General features: G+C 46.8%; 1 protein-coding gene across 6 annotated transcripts in view; it reads right to left on the bottom strand.

Moving 5' to 3' along the window:
• LOC118366430 (protein kinase C and casein kinase substrate in neurons protein 2-like) overlaps window positions 1–22,501 on the bottom strand; it is a 49,877-nt gene that overhangs the window by 13,299 nt on the left and 14,077 nt on the right. For 4 of the 6 annotated variants that reach the window (XM_052492526.1, XM_052492528.1, XM_052492527.1 and 1 more), the window contains 7 exons: window positions 11,987–12,077; window positions 11,699–11,855; window positions 10,114–10,349; window positions 6,248–6,403; window positions 5,796–5,971; window positions 5,342–5,462; window positions 2,279–2,323 (listed from right to left, as the gene is read on the bottom strand). In XM_052492526.1, coding sequence (XP_052348486.1) covers window positions 2,279–2,323; window positions 5,342–5,462; window positions 5,796–5,971; window positions 6,248–6,403; window positions 10,114–10,349; window positions 11,699–11,855; window positions 11,987–12,043 — 948 coding nt within the window. In that variant the 5' untranslated portion in view covers window positions 12,044–12,077. The remainder of the gene's footprint in view (window positions 1–2,278; window positions 2,324–5,341; window positions 5,463–5,795; window positions 5,972–6,247; window positions 6,404–10,113; window positions 10,350–11,698; window positions 11,856–11,986; window positions 12,078–22,501) is intronic. The other 2 variants (XM_052492529.1, XM_052492531.1) reach the window with 1 other exon arrangement.

Raw genomic sequence — 22,501 nt, 5'->3', positions numbered from 1 at the left:
GTTACATAGGAGCTGTGTTCAGGAGGGCCCTAGACTTACTACAGCTCTCGAGGTTACATAGGGGCGGTGTTCAGGAGGGCCCTAGACTTACTACAGCTCAAGAGGTTACATAGGAGCTGTGTTCAGGAGGGCCCTAGACTTACTACAGCTCTCGAGGTTACATAGGGGCGGTGTTCAGGAGGGCCCTAGACTTACTACAGCTCAAGAGGTTACATAGGAACTGTGTTCAGGAGGGCCCGAGACTTACTACAGCTCTATGGAAGTTACATAGGGGCGGTGTTCAGGAGGGCCCTAGACTTACTACAGTTCTAGAGGTTACATAGGGGCGGTGTTCAGGAGGGCCCTAGACTTACTACAGCTCTATGGAGGTTACATAGGGGCAGTGTTCAGGAGGGCCCTAGACTTACTACAGTTCTAGAGGTTACATAGGGGCGGTGTTCAGGAGGGCCCTAGACTTACTACAGCTCTATGGAAGTTACATAGGGGCGGTGTTCAGGAGGGCCCTAGACTTACTACAGCTCTAGAGGTTACATAGGAGCTGTGTTCAGGAGGGCCCTAGACATACTACAGCTCTATGGAAGTTACATATGGGCGGTGTTCAGGAGGGCCCTAGACTTACTACAGCTCTATGGAGGTTACATAGGGCCAGTGTTCAGGAGGGCCCTAGACTTACTACAGTTCTAGAGGTTACATAGGGGCGGTGTTCAGGAGGGCCCTAGACTTACTACAGCTCTATGGAGGTTACATAGGGGCGGTGTTCAGGAGGGCCCTAGACTTACTACAGCTCTAGAGGTTACATAGGGGCTGTGTTGAGGAGGGCCCTAGACTTACTACAGCTCTCGAGGTTACATAGGGGCGGTGTTCAGGAGGGCCCTAGACTTACTACAGCTCAAGAGGTTACATAGGAACTGTGTTCAGGAGGGCCCGAGACTTACTACAGCTCTATGGAAGTTACATAGTGGCGGTGTTCAGGAGGGCCCTAGACTTACTACAGTTCTAGAGGTTACATAGGGGCGGTGTTCAGGAGGGCCCTAGACTTACTACAGCTCTATGGAAGTTACATAGGGGCGGTGTTCAGGAGGGCCCTAGACTTACTACAGCTCTATGGAGGTTACATAGGGGCGGTGTTCAGGAGGGCCCTAGACTTACTACAGCTCTATGGAGGTTACATAGGGGCGGTGTTCTGGAGGGCCCTAGACTTACTACAGCTCTAGAGGTTACATAGGGGCGGTGTTCAGGAGGGCCCTAGACTTACTACAGCTCTATGGAGGTTACATAGGGGCGGTGTTCAGGAGGGCCCTAGACTTACTACAGCTCTATGGAAGTTACATAGGGGCGGTGTTCAGGAGGGCCCTAGACTTACTACAGCTCTATGGAAGTTACATAGGGGCGGTGTTCAGGAGGGCCCGAGACTTACTACAGCTCTAGAGGTTACATAGGAGCTGTGTTCAGGTGGGCCCTAGACTTACTACAGCTCTATGGAGGTTACATAGGGGCGGTGTTCAGGTGGGCCCTAGACTTACTACAGCTCTAGAGGTTACATAGGAGCTGTGTTCAGGAGGGCCCTAGACTTACTACAGCTCTATGGAGGTTACATAGGAGCTGTGTTCAGGAGGGCCCTAGACTTACTACAGCTCTAGAGGTTACAATTCACTTATAGTTCTACGTTTTCCCAAGTCACTCCCTGTTCCCACAGATATAACAAGTGGGTTGTTCTCGAAGTTCAAAGGTCAGTCTGAGGGCCTGACCGGTGAACCCTTAAGGTCAAATTACGTCACACGACCTGGCAGGCATCATGTGATCCCCTGCAGGGTTCACAGGAGCTGACACGAGGTCAGAGGTCACCACAGGGTGAAAGGTTAAAGAGAGGAACTGAATGAGAGAAAGATGAGAGAAGGAGTCTTCTGGAACACAGACATCCAGGAAGACAAACACCCATAGGATGAGGCAGGGGGAGGAAGGGAGGGGTAGTCACGCACATCCCCACACGGGTCATACACAACAGACGTGGTGACGAGGCCATTCATCAGACAGACGTGTGTGTGTGTGTGTGTGTGTGTGTGTGTGTGTGTGTGTGTGTGTGTGTGTGTGTGTGCACGCACTTCCTCGTGTGTTTTCACGTGCTACTCGTAACGCATTAGGAGGGCCAGAATAGGCACATAAACCGAACACACACAGGCACACAGAGAGAAAACGCAAACAGAGGAAGGAGAGCGAGTTAAATGACCATCCCCCAGGAACCACGGTGATAGAATAGTCCTTCCCAGGCAGAACTCACTAAAATGGACCTTCTGGACCTAGAGGAGCGGGACCAGTCCACATTCTGTCAAACGGAGGGGGGGCAGGGAGGGGTGTGGACAAGACAGGAGCATTATTTCCAAGTAAAGAACAGCCATTTAAAGAACAATGCTTTAACATCCAAAAGGAACACATCTAAGCACAGTATCAGTCGGTGATCATGAAGAGGTGTCTTGTGATAAACGTTGCTCTTCATTTAGTGTTATGTTGATGTGGAGTTCGTGTTATGGTGCTTTTAAATGCTCTTCTTCTAGCACTACGAACATCGATTTCAGAGGAGATTCTACCTCACTCAAATGCTTGTTTTTAATTACTGAATGAACCTATGTAAAGTAACTCTGGATAAGAGCGTGTGCAAAATCAGTGTTCCTTAATCCATACCAGGAGGCACATATTTGCTCTAGCCCAGCACTAACACACCTGACTCAACACTTCAACATCCCATTGATGATAAATTAACAGAGTGTAGCACGGTACAGAGTAATAAAGAAAGATAAATTGTGTCCGTTCCTTATCTTGCTTTTCTATCTTCTGTTTTGTATCATGGTTTGACACCAACTCCATGCCCTTATGTTGTGACAGCGCCATCTGTTCCTCTTGGATAGAGCTTGGTTACGATCTGCACTTTGAAGACAAGTCAGTATTCGGTACAACCTGACAGACAGGTTTGGTGTCTGTCTGTGTGTGTGTCCTATCAAATGACAGAAAAACGCTGGGAAGATTGCACACTGTCACAATGGGCTTGTGTGTGGTACAACACGTCACAGTATGTCCTTACTATAGCTTTAAGTACAACTCGACGAATGGCTTGACGAACTCCATGCACTTTAAAATGACTAAAACCAAATTGAAACAGTGTAGAAAATATAATGGATCTATATTCATCGTTTCATGACGGGCCAGCTCGCTAATAATAACTGTGCATAGTCAATGGACCTACATTCATATAGCTTCTTGACCTTCCAACTCGCTAATAATCACTAGACATTCAGGGAGCATATTTTTTTTTTTTTTACGTATAGTGGATAGATGTAGATGTGGCTGTCATGAAATTTAATCAGCCGTTGATTGTCAAGCAAATAACTATCGGTCTCACTGTAATTTACTGTTAATTAACAAACATGTTTAGCATCTCCTGGCTTCCACACACAGCCTCCAAGCCACTGATGCAGACCTTCAGAACATATACATTTTAAAAAGTCTAATAAACCCATGTAATATAGCCCTACACCATCACAATTAAACCATTATTTATTTTAGACAGGTCTGAAGAAGCATGATATGAAGAACATTTTGAACAGAATAGCATACTCTGAGTTGTCTGTATGTTAGGTCCTGATCTGGCAATGCCAAATGGCTGTCGGCTACACTAGTTCATTTAGCAGACAAGAATTGCTTAGAATTCCATGGTATTATTTTATAGTATGAAGAATACAATTGAACAAAGCTGAATAAAATAGGAAGTATATTTTCTCCAAGCGATGAGGTAGTGCGCACATGTGGTTATTCTGTGTTGAGCTGTTAACAAAGAAACAGGTATTCCTATATGCTTCATTTAGAGTTATTATTCATGTAACTTTAGTTGCTATACAAACGTTGGGCTATACGTTTTGATTTATAAATATATTGTAAGGTCGCATGACGCGACTCATGAGGATTTGAAAATAAGTCGCTCGAAAGGCATGAGTGCTGCTTTGTTTTTTGCGCAGGCTGTACACACTACATCAGCCACTCATTCACAATTTGACAAGCACTTGATAATGCATATAATTTCATGGTGGCATCCCCTTTGTGTGGCCGTAATGCACCCCCAAAAAATCCATGCCTTTTGCGTCGTGCCTTTCTCCCGGAGGGCTGCGCACTCCGTCATGTGATCAGTTCTTTCTCAGAGGCTACAAGTGAAGAAAGACACATGGGGGACGCAAACAGTGTCATCCTTATCCAGTTCCGAGGTGCATATCGAAGATATTGGAACTGTCCACATTTACTTTTCGTCAGCCAACAAGATGAGTAGGCCTAACGAACAGCAAGAGTACTAGCCTATGTCAATCTACTATCCCCCATAGTACAAATATTCTATTCTATTCTGTGCGAGAAATGAATATTCCAAACATAGTCTGGGACAGTTGGGGATGCGATAGTTCCCAAATTAATACAACCACTGGCATTAAAAAAACGTTTTTACGCAATGTGGCTGACAACAGATTAGAACGTTTAGCTTAAACTGTTGATAAACTATTAGCCATTTCTTCACATTATAAGTGCAAAATATTTGCACATGGTAGTAAGCTATAAGCGAAATGTTCCATTTGCAATGTGCTTAATGTTAGGGAAGTTTAAAAATAAATATAGTAAGCCTAGCCTATAGAAAGGTAAGTCTCCTCTTTTTAGTAGAGGCCATCACTGTTTTCCCCCAATTGCATAGCCTATTGAAATGTGGCGCAACATGAGCTCATGGGCTCTCAAGTGTTTGATTCGATTTGTTATTACATTTGCATTGATGTCAGAGTGATTAGAGGGAAAATAGAGTGCTGAATACCAGGCAGTTAGCAGGTTTGGTAGATTACAAATGCCATCCGCAGCATCAGAGCTTGGAGAAACGTATTACCGTGACTAAACGATCACGTGGAATTTGACTGCCTTCATGACTTGTGACCACTGGTGTGGCGGTAATAGAGTCACATTCTGACGACATGGAAATAGCATTTTCAGCGCGACCCTTCGGACCTCGAAGACAGAATGCAGCCCCCGAGGCAAAATTACTTAGACACCCCTGACCTGGAAGGAGAAATGGCAGAGTGGGAAGAGTAGTTCCAATGGAATCTTTCCACAGAGACATAAATCTTGTTGAGTTATTAATACCAATGTAATAACTTCTCTGCCTCACCATGTACCTCAAACTCAGAACCGTTCACTGACACTGAGCCACTCTCTCCAATCTCTCATTTCCTCAATACTCTCCCAATACGTGTACCTCAAACTAGGGCCAGTTCATTGGAGCTAAACCTCTCTCTCTCTCCCATTCCTCTCACTCATCCCGTACCTCAAACTGGGGCCAGTTCATGGGCATGCCAGGACCGTGGTTGGAGCGGAACCACTTGAGGTCCTCCACAGCGTCAGCAGCAGAGATAGTGTCCTCCAACGTGTGGTAGACTGTCTGAAATCTAGAGAGGGAGAGAAGAGGAAGACAGGAGAGCGAGAGAAAGAAAGAGAGCGAGAGGGTACATCAGCATTTCCCTAATGTTGGATGGTGAACCATGTCCAATCCCAAATCCCCCCCCCTCTAGGTAGATCTGGGTTGTAGAGCCTCAAATCCAAATGGACCCTTATCACCTACTCCCTAACCACTCCTGTAGATATAAGAGGATTGAATAGCAGCCAATCAGAAGGAAAATAAAGCTATGAAGCTTAGGATGCAGAGGCTAGGGGTCCATTTGGAATTGATATGCAGAGGTGGAGGGGTCTTACTCATCATTGGTGGAGGTGTCATAGCCTACTTGTGATTAGTGGAGAGGTCGAGGTGATGCTTGACTTCCAGCAGAAGTGCTTTGAAGAAGGTGATGCGTTTGTCCTCAAACTGCTGCCATTGTTCAAACACCTGCTCCATGTTCTCCATGTACTGGGGAGTCACCTTGTCCAGCTCCTCCAGAGACTTCTCATAGCGCTCCTTAGTCTGGGACCCAGAGGATCATACAGGGAAGCACACACACACGTAAGGAGACATAGACACAGGTAAGCACACACACACGTAAGGAGACATACACATAGGTAAGCACACACACACACACGGACAGACATACGGAGCTGAAACATTTGCTCCATATTGTCAGGATACTCAAATGGTCAGTCACATTCCAGCCATGACACACAACATAGACATAAAACACATGTCCACACAGAGATGATTTTACACCAGTGTAACCCCCCTCTCCCCCACCCCCATCCCTACCTTCTCCATCTCCTGCTGGCACTTCTCCACCTTGTCCTGCAGTTTCTTCTGGGCCTCAGGGTTGCTGTTGTTCTCCAGCTTGCTGTTGTTCTCCCGGCTGGTGGCCAGCTTCTCTTCCTTACAGGCCCCGTGGTACGCCTTCTTCATCGTCTCCATCTGCCATATGGCACAGAGAAGGTAAGGTACAGCGGTTAACATCATGCTTATGTAGCCAATGGATAACAAAGTTAGCATGGCAGCTAAGTGACTATTCAATATGATTCCACCCTTACAGTGGCAGACACAAGCTTTGGAACAAGACCAGCTCTAGCCTTTTGGGGGCCATAAGCAAAACTTGCCTGGGGGTCCCCCCCACGTCGCAGACAAAACATTTAGTGGCCCACCTCTTGGCGGAGAAGAGAAATGTGCAGTTTTTTTGCCACTGAACACGCCGATTTGCTCGTGTTTTTCTGTTGCTCATTACAAAAACACGATTTCAGTCTTGGAGGCATATTTCCTGACCGATTCTGCAATTGGCTAATGATGTTTGTCCCCCATGAGACACTGTAGACACGGAAGCCTATTTCACTTCCTTAAAATCCCCAGAATTAATCTAAGACAACTCAAGAAATCTGTAATTAATTTGGACGATTTTGCAGAGGATGTTTAAGATGCACAATTTTACATTAAGGTGTTTGGATAAGTATTTGTCAAGTAAAAGAAATCTGCAATGTGTTGTCTCATGTAAACAAAATCAGAGCTGCTGGGCAGGTGTGTCTCACTGTATGCCATCACCGCAGATGTTCACCCCATGTTAGTGGCCAAATCATCAAATCAAAATCCAACCTTCATTTACCCGTTGTGACATACAGATCTTTCAAACTTAGTATCATCTAAAACAATTATCATATTTACACTTTGTAGTCTTTATACTTTTTGACAAGAATAACTGTTTGACTCATATCGAGACCGTTTTCAAAGGGATGTGTTGACATTCTACACATTTTGCCATGGGGTGGGAATAAAACCCCCCAAAAAGCATCTGCTTATGTCGCTTATTGGCTGGGCTGACACTGCTAAGGAACAATGCTTTTTCAAAAGAATAAAGGTGAGAGGAATGGTGGTGGGGGTCTTTGAAAGGCAAGAGAATGATTAAGTCAAGGTAACAAAATAATACGATAATGAAAGTCTTAAAGACTAAGCACCCAATTCAGACTCTGGTAAACAAAGAGTTGGAAACTAAAATAGACTTAGGGAAAATCTCTGGCGATTGGCAAAACCCGTCCACTTAACAGCTGGGGTTTGATTCAATCTACATCAAATGGAAAGCGGAAGCCTCTTCCTCCATTTTTAAGGAATGAGAAAAGTGGACAAGGCCATTAGTTCCTGTTGTTTGGGACAGGGACAGAGTGGCAGCAATGTTCTTCTCCCACTTATAATGGGATCTCTGAAAAAGGAAACAGAGGGAACAGCCTGTCTGCCATTGGCTCTGATTATATAATAGAACGGAAGCGCTGTCTGTCTGTCTGTCTGTGAGTGAGTGAGTGAAAGAGAGAAAGAGAGAGTGAGGCAGATTGTGAGATTAAATACGGAATGTGTTCTATCAGTGTTATTGTTTGTGTGCATATGTGACAAGAATGAAACATGAGAGCGAGTATGTGTGTGTGTGTGTGTGTACACGTGCGGTAGACAAGGCCATTCCACCCTCTCCTTTTAAGACAGTTAGCCCATTTCCATCTCCTCTCTCTCGATTGGCTCACTGTCTGGCCCTCAAGTACATGAATTACCTCCTTGACACATACTGCACTAATCTGTCACCGCCTAATGACAACAGGAAGAGGCGTATTGTGACATATCTCACACACATACACCAGCCAGGAAGACTCAGATTGTGAAACTGGTACAATACAAACTCTGCGACCAAAAAGGTTGCCTACAGCCCGGTAAACAGCTTACTACAATGACAGAAAAAAAACAGGACTGTTCCAGAACTCCCAGGTCAGAGAAGTGACGTCAGACATCATTTGAGTGTGAGTGTGTGTGTGTATGTGTTGGTTTGTGCATGTAGGAGTATGTGTGTGTCTGTATTATCAGCACATTAACTGCAGTTAATCTGCACTACTACTAGCCAAAAGCACAGCAGAGCAGCCCAGTGTATTTCCCACACCATAACCAATCAAGGCTCCACAGAGAAACTGAGAGCCGGTTCGACACACAATGGCCTTCCCTTTCGTAGCAGCTGCCTGTGTGGCCAGTGTAAAGTTACACGCCACTGCTTCCTATGAATGGCCAACACTAATGAAATAGCCAGTTTATATAGAAAATAAAATGTTAGTCTCAAAGAAAATGTGAGATAATGTCTAGATACTTTTTAAAGTGGAGATCTAGTTGATAAATTGCCTGACTATGAGACAGTGGATTGCACAGTCAGATGGAACACAGTAAACAGGCATTCTAACATCAGATTAGCCCGTGGTAACTTGTGGATTATAAACTGGGTGGTTCGAGCCCTGAATGCTGATTGGCTGAAAGCCATGGCATATCAGACCATATACTATGTGTATGACAAAACATGTATTTTTACTGCTCTAATTACGTTGGTAATCAGTTTATAATAGCAATAAGGCTCCTCGGGGGTTTGTGATATATGGCCAATATGCCACGGCTAAGGGTGGTGTCCATGCACTCCGTGTTGCTTTGTGTCAAAGAACAGCCCTTAGCCGTGGTATATTGGCCATATACCACACCTCTTCGGGCCTTATTCCTTAAATAGACACCGGCTGGATGGTGGTTTAAACGAATCAGCATTTAGGATTACACCCACCATTGTATAAATAACACTAATGGCCTGTTTGTTGTACAACATAGCAGCTAGTACAGGAGAGAAGCAGCTGCAAACAGCCAAAGCAGTGAGTCAGTGATATGTGTCCAAGTGAACTGAGGGGTGATGGGAATAATTGTGGTGGTGTGGTGGCTATTGCAGAAATCAACAGACTGATAAATGCAGGGTAAAGTGGATGGATGTGTGCTTCTTTACATCTGAGCTGGTTGGTTCTGAGTGCGTGCATGTGTGTGTGCGTGTTTCTTTACTGCATGTGCATATGGATTGTCTGCACGCACCCGTGTTTGTATTGTCTGCGCGTGTATTGTGTTTGTATTGTCTGCGCGTGTATTGTGTTTGTATTGTCTGCGCGTGTATTGTGTTTGTATTGTCTGCGCGTGTATTGTGTTTGTATTGTCTGCGCGTGTATTGTGTTTGTATTGTCTGCGCGTGTATTGTGTTTGTATTGTCTGCGCGTGTATTGTGTTTGTATTGTCTGCGCGTGTATTGTGTTTGTATTGTCTGCGCGTGTATTGTGTTTGTATTGTCTGCGCGTGTATTGTGTTTGTATTGTCTGCGCGTGTATTGTGTTTGTATTGTCTGCGCGTGCGTGTGCGTATTGTCTGCGCGTGCGTGTGCGTATTGTCTGCGCGTGCGTGTGCGTATTGTCTGCGCGTGCGTGTGCGTATTGTCTGCGCGTGCGTGTGCGTATTGTCTGCGCGTGCGTGTGCGTATTGTCTGCGCGTGCGTGTGCGTATTGTCTGCGCGTGCGTGTGCGTATTGTCTGCGCGTGCGTGTGCGTATTGTCTGCGCGTGCGTGTGCGTATTGTCTGCGCGTGCGTGTGCGTATTGTCTGCGCGTGCGTGTGCGTATTGTCTGCGCGTGCGTGTGCGTATTGTCTGCGCGTGCGTGTGCGTATTGTCTGCGCGTGCGTGTGCGTATTGTCTGCGCGTGCGTGTGCGTATTGTCTGCGCGTGCGTGTGCGTATTGTCTGCGCGTGCGTGTGCGTATTGTCTGCGCGTGCGTATTGTCTGCGCGTGCGTGTGTGTCTGTACGACTTCCCAACCTCTTTCAGTTTCTTGGCCCAGGGTTTCTGGGCCTTGCGGAAGCCGTCATCAGCCTCCTTGGTCTCCTTGAAGCCTCCGATCATCTGTTTGTGGTAGTAGTCCCTCTGCCACACCTTGAGCTTCTCACAGTCCTCCCCCATCAGCACCGCCTTCACCTCCATGTGGAGCTCGCTCACCTTCTCCGCCTCCGTGCACAGGGCACCCCACGCCCGCTCCAGGGTCCCGTACTGAGGGCCTGGGGATGCACATGATTAGATCATAACACACATGCTTACGGTGATGGAGACCTGTCTCCAGTGCTTGCACCACTGAAGTGTGTGTGTGTGCCTACCCTTCTCTATAAGCTGTCTCCAGTGCTTGAACCACTGAAGTGTGTGTGTGTGTGTGTGCCTACCCTTCTCTATAAGCTGTCTCCAGTGTTTGGACCACTGAAGTGTGTGTGTGTGTGCCTACCCTTCTCTATAAGCTGTCTCCAGTGCTTGAACCACTGAAGTGTGTGTGTGTGTGTGCCTACCCTTCTCTATAAGCTGTCTCCAGTGTTTGGACCACTGAAGTGTGTGTGTGTGTGCCTACCCTTCTCTATAAGCTGTCTCCAGCGTTTGGACCACTGAAGTGTGTGTGTGTGTGTGTGTGTGTGTGTGTGTGTGTGTGTGTGTGTGTGTGTGTGTGTGTGTGTGTGTGTGTGTGTGCCTACCCTTCTCTATAAGTTGTCTCCAGCATTTGGACCACTGAAGTGTGTGTGTGTGTGTGTGTGTGTGTGTGTGCCTACCCTTCTCTATAAGCTGTCTCCAGCGTTTGGACCACTGAAGTGTGTGTGTGTGTGTGTGTGTGCCTACCCTTCTCTATAAGCTGTCTCCAGCGTTTGGACCACTGAAGTGTGTGTGTGTGTGCCTACCCTTCTCTATAAGCTGTCTCCAGCGTTTAGACCACTGAAGTGTGTGTGTGTGTGCCTACCCTTCTCTATAAGCTGTCTCCAGCTTTTGGATCACTGAAGTGTGTGTGTGTGTGTGTGTGTGCCTACCCTTCTCTATAAGCTGTCTCCAGCGTTTGGACCACTGAAGTGTGTGTGTGTGTGTGTGTGCCTACCCTTCTCTATAAGCTGTCTCCAGCGTTTGGACCACTGAAGTGTGTGTGTGTGTGTGTGTGCCTACCCTTCTCTATAAGCTGTCTCCAGCGTTTGGACCACTGAAGTGTGTGTGTGTGTGTGCCTACCCTTCTCTATAAGCTGTCTCCAGCGTTTGGACCACTGAAGTGTGTGTGTGTGTGTGTGTGTGCCTACCCTTCTCTATAAGCTGTCTCCAGCGTTTGGACCACTGAAGTATGTGTGTGTGTGTGTGTGCCTACCCTTCTCTATAAGCTGTCTCCAGCGTTTGGACCACTGAAGTGTGTGTGTGTGTGTGCCTACCCTTCTCTATAAGCTGTCTCCAGCGTTTGGACCACTGAAGTGTGTGTGTGTGTGTGTGCCTACCCTTCTCTATAAGCTGTCTCCAGCGTTTGGACCACTGAAGTGTGTGTGTGTGTGCCTACCCTTCTCTATAAGCTGTCTCCAGCGTTTGGACCACTGAAGTGTGTGTGTGTGCCTACCCTTCTCTATAAGCTGTCTCCAGCGTTTGGACCACTCTGTGAGCTGCTGTGCGTAGGACTTCTCGATGCGCGCCCGCTCATGGAGACAGTTCATCAGGTCGTTACACAGGCGACTGCCATCGTCCACCCTCCTCACTGCCCGCTTGTAGTTCCCCACCTGAGAGAGAGAAAGGGGGAGGGAGAGATACTTGGAGTTAGGGGGGGCAGGTGAGAGGGTGTGTGTGTATCATATAATGACGTATATTTGTTAATTGTATGTGTTATACTGCATGTTGTCTACCGTCTCACCTCCCAGAAGCTGTCACTGGAGACGTCGACCATGGAGTCATCGTAGGAGCCGGACATGGCTGCTGCCCTCGGTACCCACAGTCCTCAGGGGCTGAAACACACAGTCAACAACACCATAACACACAGCAGACTGGCATTTATACAGACTGGCTGTTCTACAGACTGGCTGCAGGGGACAGGACAGCACTCAGTCTTCAAAAAAGTGCTATTTTTACTGCATTAAAAAAAAAAGTTTTTACTTTCTACCCTAGCTGGGTCTTTCCTTAGGTCCTGTCTGTCTGTCCAGTCTTTCCAAGGGCACTGGGATGTGCTGACAGCGTCTGGTGTTCTACCACGTGTAGAGAGCCCTGTGTGGGGCAGACTTAATACTCTGACCCCCTGGCAGCACAGCCTAGTAGGGCTACTAGCCTACGTACCATATGAACAAACACACACAACTAGGCTACTCCTTTCTCTCCATGAGTAGGAAGATGAAGCGTATGACAATGAGACTAATAAAAACTAGTAAAAGCACATTATCATAAAAGGCCACAAACAACACCCAGGCAACGTAATTATCACGCCGTCACTGACACTCCTGAGAAATGCTGAGCTGGGACCACGGCCAAAGATATGATCCAAGAGAGAAAGAATTAACAAGAGGGGCAACGGAGCGAGACAGATAGGAGTGTGTGCAATCTGTAATCTGGTGTGAATCTAAACAGCAGGTGAGTGTGTTCACCCATTTCAAAAACCTTACAGCCTGAAAAACAACAACACACAGCTCTGTGCAGAGTGGCACAGAGGGCCTAGTGTGTGTGACTTATCTGTCGTTTTAGCACACACTGTGGGGAGCTTCCGTTTGCTGAGAGCGGAACTCCACTGACAGAAAGACCTCTGTTCCTCTCCTCCTTCATCCTCCTCCCCCCGTTTGCTTTCTCTCTCCATCCTCCCCTCTGTCTGCTTTCTCTCTAAATCGCTGCTCTATCTTCAGCTTCCAAGTAGGCCCCTGATCCTCTCGCCATCTCTTCATGATTGTGTGTAAGATAGTGTGTGTTTCCTGGCGGTCAGTAGCCCATGTTCTCCAAACCACAGCTAGGGCTGGGGAACAGAGAGAGGGTTGTTGTGGCTTGAGGGAGGGCCACAGACAAGAGTGGCTTTCACAACACTTGACCAACACATGCTCTCTGTTGTGCTTCTCTAACACACACACACACACACACACACACACACACACACACACACACACACACACACACACACACACACACACACACACACACACACACACACACACACACACACACACACACACACACAAAAGTGCTGTCAGGGTAATGATTGTGTGAGGTGAAGAGTCATCGACAGAGAGGTTGAGAGAGACTTTACAAGACTTTACAGACTTTACAATGGAAAGGAAGGAGATGATCTGACCTATATAATAATATATGCCATTTAGCAGACGCTTTTATCCAAAGCGACTTACAGTCATGTGTGCATACATTCTACGTATGGGTGGTCCCGGGAATCGAACCCACTACCCTGGCGTTACAAGCGCCATGCTCTACCAACTGAGCTACAGCAGGACCCTATCTAACATGTCCCACAATGTAACAAATGCTGAACTGCAAATCAGATGTGGAATCTGTATCTAGTGGAGCAGCGGTCTAAGGCACTGCATCTCAGTGCAAGAGGCGTCACCGTAGTCCCTGGTTCGAATCCAGGTTGCATCACATCCGGACGTGATTGGAAGTGCCATAGGGCCGCGCACGACTGGCCCAGCGTCATCCGGGTTCGGCCGGGGCAGGTCGTCATTGTAAATAGGAATTTGTTCTTAATTGACATGCCTAGTTAAATAAAGGTTAAAAAAAAGGACCAATGAAAAGAAATCCCCTGGGCCAGACAACATTAGTGGTCTCCTACTAAAGGGTTACCATAGCCACTGGGCCAGACAACATTAGTGGTCTCCTACTAAAGGGTTACCATAAGTCCCTGTGCCAGACAACATTAGTGGTCTCCTACTAAAGGGTTACCATAGCCACTGGGCCAGACAACATTAGTGGTCTCCTACTAAAGGGTTACCATAAGTCCCTGGGCCAGACAACATTAGTAGTCTCCTACTAAAGGGTTACCATAAGCCCCTGGGCCAGACAACATTAGTAGTCTCCTACTAAAGGGTTACCATAAGTCCCTGGGCCAGACAACATTAGTGGTCTCCTACTAAAGGGTTACCATAAGTCCCCTCGGCCAGACATCATTAGTGGTCTCCTACTAAAGGGTTACCATAGCCACTGGGCCAGACAACATTAGTGGTCTCCTACTAAAGGGTAACCATAAGTCCCCTCGGCCAGACATCATTAGTGGTCTCCTACTAAAGGGTTACCATAGCCACTGGGCCAGACAACATTAGTGGTCTCCTACTAAAGGGTTACCATAAGCCCCTGGGCCAGACATCATTAGTGGTCTCCTACTAAAGGGTTACCATAGCCACTGGTCCAGACAACATTAGTGGTCTCCTACTAAAGGGTTACCATAGCCACTGGGCCAGACAACATTAGTGGTCTCCTACTAAAGGGTTACCATAGCCCCTGGGCCAGACATCATTAGTGGTCTCCTACTAAAGGGTTACCATAGCCCCTGGGCCAGACAACATTAGTGGTCTCCTACTAAAGGGTTACCATAGCCCCTGGGCCAGACATCATTAGTGGTCTCCTACTAAAGGGTTACCATAGCCCCTGGGCCAGACAACATTAGTGGTCTCCTACTAAAGGGTTACCATCGCACCTGGGCCAGACAACATTAGTGGTCTCCGACTAAAAGGGTTACAATAAGTCCCTGGGCCAGACAACATTAGTGGTCTCCTACTAAAGGGTTACCATAAGTCCCTGGGCCACACAACATTAGTGGTCTCCTACTAAAGGGTTACCATCGCCCCTGGGCCAGACAACATTAGTGGTCTCCTACTAAAGGGTTACCATAGCCACTGGGCCAGACAACATTAGTGGTCTCCTACTAAAGGGTTACCATAGCCCCTGGGCCAGACAACATTAGTGGTCTCCTACTAAAGTGTTACCATAGTCCCTGGGCCAGACAACATTAGTAGTCTCCTGCTAAAGGGTTACCATAAGCCCCTGGGCCAGACAACATTAGTAGTCTCCTACTAAAGGTTACCATAGCCCCTGGGACAGACAACATTAGTAGTCTCCTGCTAAAGGGTTCCCATAAGCCCCTGGGCCAGACAACATTAGTGGTCTCCTACTAAAGGGTTACCATAGTCCCTGGGCCAGACAACATTAGTGGTCTCCTACTAAAGGGTTACCATAGCCCCTGGGCCAGACATCATTAGTGGTCTCCTACTAAAGGGTTACCATAGCCCCTGGGCCAGACAACATTAGTGGTCTCCGACTAAAAGGGTTACCATAAGTCCCTGGGCCAGACAACATTAGTGGTCTCCTACTAAAGGGTTACCATAAGTCCCTGGGCCAGACAACATTAGTGGTCTCCTACTAAAGGGTTCCCATAAGTCCCTGGGCCAGACAACATTAGTGGTCTCCTACTAAAGGGTTACCATAGCCCCTGGGCCAGACATCATTAGTGGTCTCCTACTAAAGGGTTACCATAAGCCCCTGGGCCAGACATCATTAGTGGTCTCCTACTAAAGGGTTACCATAGCCCCTGGGCCAGACAACATTAGTGGTCTCCTACTAAAGGGTTACCATAGTCCCTGGGCCAGACAACATTAGTGGTCTCCTACTAAAGGGTTACCATAGCCCCTGGGCCAGACATCATTAGTGGTCTCCTACTAAAGGGTTACCATAGCCCCTGGGCCAGACAACATTAGTGGTCTCCTACTAAAGGGTTACCATTGCCCCTGGGCCAGACAACTTTAGTGGTCTCCGACTAAAAGGGTTACCATAAGTCCCTGGGCCAGACAACATTAGTGGTCTCCTACTAAAGGGTTACCATAAGTCCCTGGGCCAGACAACATTAGTGGTCTCCTACTAAAGGGGTACCATCGCCCCTGGGCCAGACAACATTAGTGGTCTCCGACTAAAAGGGTTACCATAAGTCCCTGGGCCAGACAACATTAGTGGTCTCCTACTAAAGGGTTCCCATAAGTCCCTGGGCCAGACATCATTAGTGGTCTCCTACTAAAGGGTTACCATAGCCCCTGGGCCAGACAACATTAGTGGTCTCCTACTAAAGGGTTACCACAGCCCCTGGGCCAGACAACATTAGTGGTCTCCTACTAAAGGGTTCCCATAAGTCCCTGGGCCAGACAACATTAGTGGTCTCCTACTAAAGGGTTACCATAAGTCCCTGGGCCAGACAACATTAGTGGTCTCCTACTAAAGGGGTACCATCGCCCCTGGGCCAGACAACATTAGTGGTCTCCGACTAAAAGGGTTACCATAAGTCCCTGGGCCAGACAACATTAGTGGTCTCCTACTAAAGGGTTACCATAGCCACTGGGCCAGACAACATTAGTGGTCTCCTACTAAAGGGTTACCATAAGTCCCCTCGGCCAGACATCATTAGTGGTCTCCTACTAAAGGGTTACCATAGCCACTGGGCCAGACAACATTAGTGGTCTCCTACTAAAGGGTTACCATAAGCCCCTGGGCCAGACATCATTAGTGGTCTCCTACTAAAGGGTTACCATAGCCACTGGTCCAGACAACATTAGTGGTCTCCTACTAAAGGGTTACCATAGCCACTGGGCCAGACAACATTAGTGGTCTCCTACTAAAGGGTTACCATAGCCCCTGGGCCAGACATCATTAGTGGTCTCCTACTAAAGGGTTACCATAGCCCCTGGGCCAGACAACATTAGTGGTCTCCTACTAAAGGGTTACCATCGCACCTGGGCCAGACAACATTAGTGGTCTCCGACTAAAAGGGTTACAATAAGTCCCTGGGCCAGACAACATTAGTGGTCTCCTACTAAAGGGTTACCATAAGTCCCTGGGCCACACAACATTAGTGGTCTCCTACTAAAGGGTTCCCATCGCCCCTGGGCCAGACAACATTAGTGGTCTCCGACTAAAAGGGTTACCATAGCCACTGGGCCAGACAACATTAGTGGTCTCCTACTAAAGGGTTACCATAGCCCCTGGGCCAGACAACATTAGTGGTCTCCTACTAAAGTGTTACCATAGTCCCTGGGCCAGACAACATTAGTAGTCTCCTGCTAAAGGGTTACCATAAGCCCCTGGGCCAGACAACATTAGTAGTCTCCTACTAAAGGGTTACCATAGCCCCTGGGACAGACAACATTAGTAGTCTCCTGCTAAAGGGTTACCATAAGCCCCTGGGCCAGACAACATTAGTGGTCTCCTACTAAAGGGTTACCATAGTCCCTGGGCCAGACAACATTAGTGGTCTCCTACTAAAGGGTTACCATAGCCCCTGGGCCAGACATCATTAGTGGTCTCCTACTAAAGGGTTACCATAGCCCCTAGGCCAGACAACATTAGTGGTCTCCGACTAAAAGGGTTACCATAAGTCCCTGGGCCAGACAACATTAGTGGTCTCCTACTAAAGGGTTACCATAAGTCCCTGGGCCAGACAACATTAGTGGTCTCCTACTAAAGGGTTCCCATAAGTCCCTGGGCCAGACAACATTAGTGGTCTCCTACTAAACGGTTACCATAGCCCCTGGGCCAGACATCATTAGTGGTCTCCTACTAAAGGGTTACCATAAGCCCCTGGGCCAGACATCATTAGTGGTCTCCTACTAAAGGGTTACCATAGCCCCTGGGCCAGACAACATTAGTGGTCTCCTACTAAAGGGTTACCATAGTCCCTGGGCCAGACAACATTAGTGGTCTCCTACTAAAGGGTTACCATAGCCCCTGGGCCAGACATCATTAGTGGTCTCCTACTAAAGGGTTACCATAGCCCCTGGGCCAGACAACATTAGTGGTCTCCTACTAAAGGGTTACCATTGCCCCTGGGCCAGACAACTTTAGTGGTCTCCGACTAAAAGGGTTACCATAAGTCCCTGGGCCAGACAACATTAGTGGTCTCCTACTAAAGGGTTACCATAAGTCCCTGGGCCAGACAACATTAGTGGTCTCCTACTAAAGGGGTACCATCGCCCCTGGGCCAGACAACATTAGTGGTCTCCGACTAAAAGGGTTACCATAAGTCCCTGGGCCAGACAACATTAGTGGTCTCCTACTAAAGGGTTCCCATAAGTCCCTGGGCCAGACATCATTAGTGGTCTCCTACTAAAGGGTTACCATAGCCCCTGGGCCAGACAACATTAGTGGTCTCCTACTAAAGGGTTACCATAGCCCCTGGGCCAGACAACATTAGTGGTCTCCTACTAAAGGGTTCCCATAAGTCCCTGGGCCAGACAACATTAGTGGTCTCCTACTAAAGGGTTACCATAAGTCCCTGGGCCAGACAACATTAGTGGTCTCCTACTAAAGGGGTACCATCGCCCCTGGGCCAGACAACATTAGTGGTCTCCGACTAAAAGGGTTACCATAAGTCCCTGGGCCAGACAACATTAGTGGTCTCCTACTAAAGGGTTACCATCGCCCCTGGGCCAGACAACATTAGTGGTCTCCGACTAAAAGGGTTACCATAAGTCCCTGGGCCAGACAACATTAGTGGTCTCCTACTAAAGGGTTCCCATAAGTCCCTGGGCCAGACATCATTAGTGGTCTCCTACTAAAGGGTTACCATAGCCCCTGGGCCAGACAACATTAGTGGTCTCCTACTAAAGGGTTCCCATAAGTCCCTGGGCCAGACAACATTAGTGGTCTCCTACTAAAGAGTTACCATAAGTCCCTGGGCCAGACAACATTAGTGGTCTCCTACTAAAGGGTTACCATAGCCCCTGGGCCAGACAACATTAGTGGTCTCCTACTAAAGGGTTCCCATAAGTCCCTGGGCCAGACAACATTAGTGGTCTCCTACTAAAGGGTTCCCATAAGTCCCTGGGCCAGACAACATTAGTGGTCTCCTACTAAAGAGTTCCCATAAGTCCCTGGGCCAGACAACATTAGTGGTCTCCTACTAAAGGGTTACCATAAGTCCCTGGGCCAGACAACATTAGTGGTCTCCTACTAAAGGGTTACCATCGCCCCTGGGCCAGACAACATTAGTGGTCTCCGACTAAAAGGGTTACCATAAGTCCCTGGGCCAGACAACATTAGTGGTCTCCTACTAAAGGGTTCCCATAAGTCCCTGGGCCAGACATCATTAGTGGTCTCCTACTAAAGGGTTACCATAGCCCCTGGGCCAGACAACATTAGTGGTCTCCTACTAAAGGGTTACCATAAGCCCCTGGGCCAGACAACATTAGTGGTCTCCTACTAAAGGGTTAACATATCAACTGTCAGGTGTTTTCTGTGAGCTTTTCCTCACTCTCTAGCAGAACACTCTATCCCAGCAATATGGAATTCATCCACCATATGCCCAGTAACTAAAAAGAGCAATCGCTCCTGCAACATTGACTACAGCCCTGTAGCATTAACATCTAGTGATGAAGAGCTTTGAAAGGCTGATTCTACAAAAGGAATCACAGGAATCATAGATCTTCCTGTTCTCTCTCTCCCTCCTGCCCTCGCTCAGCTGTTGCTGTCTATCACTCACCAAATCGCTGCCATGACAACTATGGAACACAGCAGTGCATGGAATGGACCACAACATTCTACAGCCAAGCTAATCCCGTTTGTAACTTTATAAAAAATAAACAGAGCACCGTTTGTGGACCTGGTGGATCCATTCACACAATGTCTGATCAGTGCCTGTTCAGTGGCTTCTATAAAGCATATTATTGTATCGATTCAACACCTTTCATGGAGCATACAAATGGACCAAACCCTTTCATTGAGCAAACAGCCTACATTTCTATACTGCTACTATACCATTAACTAACCTAACAGAAACTAAGAGCTGGCTAGTGGCTACAACAACAGACTTCCTAACCGAAGAGAACTCTGTATAGGGTGCCAGGTAGCCTAGTGGGTAAGAGTGCTGGGCCAGTAACTGAAAGGTCGCTGGTCCAAATCCCAGAGTGGTCCTTGAGCAAGGCACTTCACCCTAATTGCTTCTGTAAGTTGCTCTGGATAAGAGTGTCTGCTAAATGTCGTAACATAAAGGTATAGAGAAGATTGCAAGACGAACCCACAGCCAACTAGTACAAACCAAATAGGATGGACCCCTAAGGAAACTAGTTGGTGACCGCAATGAACTATGAACACAGTTCAGAACCACTAAACATCTCTAGACTGAGGAGGTTTAGACACAGAGGCCTAATTCAGTATTTTCCCCCATTCTCTCCAATGTCTACACTTGGTTGCTGTTTGTTACCCATTTGCTATATGTTTAACCAAACCCTAAAATGAGTGTGTTCACAGCCATGGAAGAACACTAAAGTAATTCCACTGCCTAAAAATAGTAAAGCACCCTTTGCTGGCTCTAACTACCACCCAATCAGTTAACAGCCTGTTCTTAGTAAACTGATGGAGATAATTGTAAACTGATGGAGATAATTGTGTTTGAACAAGTTAACTACTGATTCAGCATGCATATAGAGAAGGGCACTGAACTTGTACTGCACTGACTCAGATGACTGATGTTATTGATCATAATTTGTAAAAAGTAACTTGTTATGGCTTTACATCACCTGCGTTCACATGGTTGGAAAGTTACTTATTTAATTGAACTTGGAAGCTTCTCTAACGTCAGTGTGGTGACCCGCAGGGCAGTTGCCTTGGGCCATTGCAAATTATTTGTAGAAAAATAAAGAGTAACTTGTCTTACAAGAAGCTCTAATTACTATGTATGCTGATGATTCCACACTCTACATGTCAGCACCCAAAGCCAGTGAGAGCTCACAGACTCTTATTACAAGGAGTTTGTCTGTATCAGAATGGGTGATTAACAAACTGGTCTTAAGTACATCTAAAAAGATTGTATTTGGTTCATAACATTCTCCAAGACCTAAACCTCAACTGGAGTTGTGTATAAAGGGTGTGACAATTGAGCAAGTTGAGGAAGCTGAACTCTAGGAGTAATATTGGATGTGTTCATGGCATCCACATCACTAAGTTCTTAACATGGTCCACACACACCCCACAGTCTTGAAGAGGTCACGACAGCACCTCTTCCAACTCAGGAGGCTGAAAAGATTTGACATGGGCCCTCGGATGTTCTACAGCTGCACCATAGAGAGCATCTTGTCTGGCTGCATCACCCTCGACCGCAAAGCACTAGAGCGGTGTGGACTAGAGGTCGACCAATTAATCGGAATGGCCAATTAATTTGGGCCGATTTCAAGTTTTCATAACAATCGGAAATCAGTATTTTTGGGCGCCGATTTGCAGAGTTTTTTTTAATACCTTTATTTAACTAGGCAAGTCAGTTAAGAACACATTCTTATTTTCAATGACTGCCTAGGAACGGTGGGTTAACTGTCTTGTTCAATGGAAGAACGACAGATTTTCACCTTGTCCGCTCGGGGGATCCAATCTTGCAAACTTACAGTTAACTAGTTCAACGCAATAACGGCCTGCCTCTCTCTCGTTGGACTCCACAAGGAGACAGCCTGTTACGCAAATGCAGTAAAACAAGGTAAGTTACTAGCTAGCATTAAACTTATCTTATAAAAAAACAATCAATCATAACCACTAGTTATCATCAACCATGTGTAGTTATTACTAGATATTATCTAGCGTGTCCTGCTTTGCATACAATCTGACTGAGCATACAAGCATACAAGTATCTAAGTATCTGACTGAGCAGTGGTAGGCAGAAGCAGGCACGTAAACATTCATTGAAACAGCACTTTTGTGCGTTTTGCCAGCAGCTCTTCGTTGTGTGTCAAGCATTGCACTGTTTATGACTTCAAGCCTATCAACTCCCGAGATGAGGCTGGTGTAACCGAAGTGAAATGGCTAGCTAGTTAGTGCGCGCTAATAGCGTTTCAAACGTCATTCGCTCTGAGCCTTCTAGTAGTTGTTCCCCTTGCTCTGCATGGTTAACGCTGCTTCGATGGTGGCTGTCGTTGTGTTGCTGGTTTGAGCGAGGAGAGGGACGGAAGCTATACTGTTACACTTGCAATACTAGTGCCTATAAGAACATCCAATAGTCAAAGGTTACTGAAATACAAATGGTATAGAGGGAAATAGTCCTATAATAACTACAATCTAAAACTTCTTACCTGGGAATATTGAAGACTCATGAAAGCTGGTGGTTCCTTTTAACATATGTTCTCATGTTCTGAGCAAGGAACTGAAACGTTAGCTTTCTTACATAGCACATATTGCACTTTGTTTTTGCATGTTTTAAACCAAATTGAACATGTTTCATTATTTGAGCCTACATTTATTGATGTATTATATTAAGTTAAAATAAGTGTTCACTCAGTATTGTTGTAATTGTCATTATTTACAAAAAAAAAAAAGTCTGATTAAGTTAACTACTGATATCGGCTTTTTTGGTCCTCCAATAATCAGTATCGGCGCTGAAAAATCATAATCGGTCGACCTCCAGTGTGGACAGCCCAGTAAATCACTG

This window comes from Oncorhynchus keta, chromosome 33 (genome assembly GCF_023373465.1).
Source record: "Oncorhynchus keta strain PuntledgeMale-10-30-2019 chromosome 33, Oket_V2, whole genome shotgun sequence".
Classification (NCBI taxonomy): domain Eukaryota; kingdom Metazoa; phylum Chordata; class Actinopteri; order Salmoniformes; family Salmonidae; genus Oncorhynchus; species Oncorhynchus keta.
This window is presented reverse-complemented; position numbering and strand designations above follow the sequence as displayed.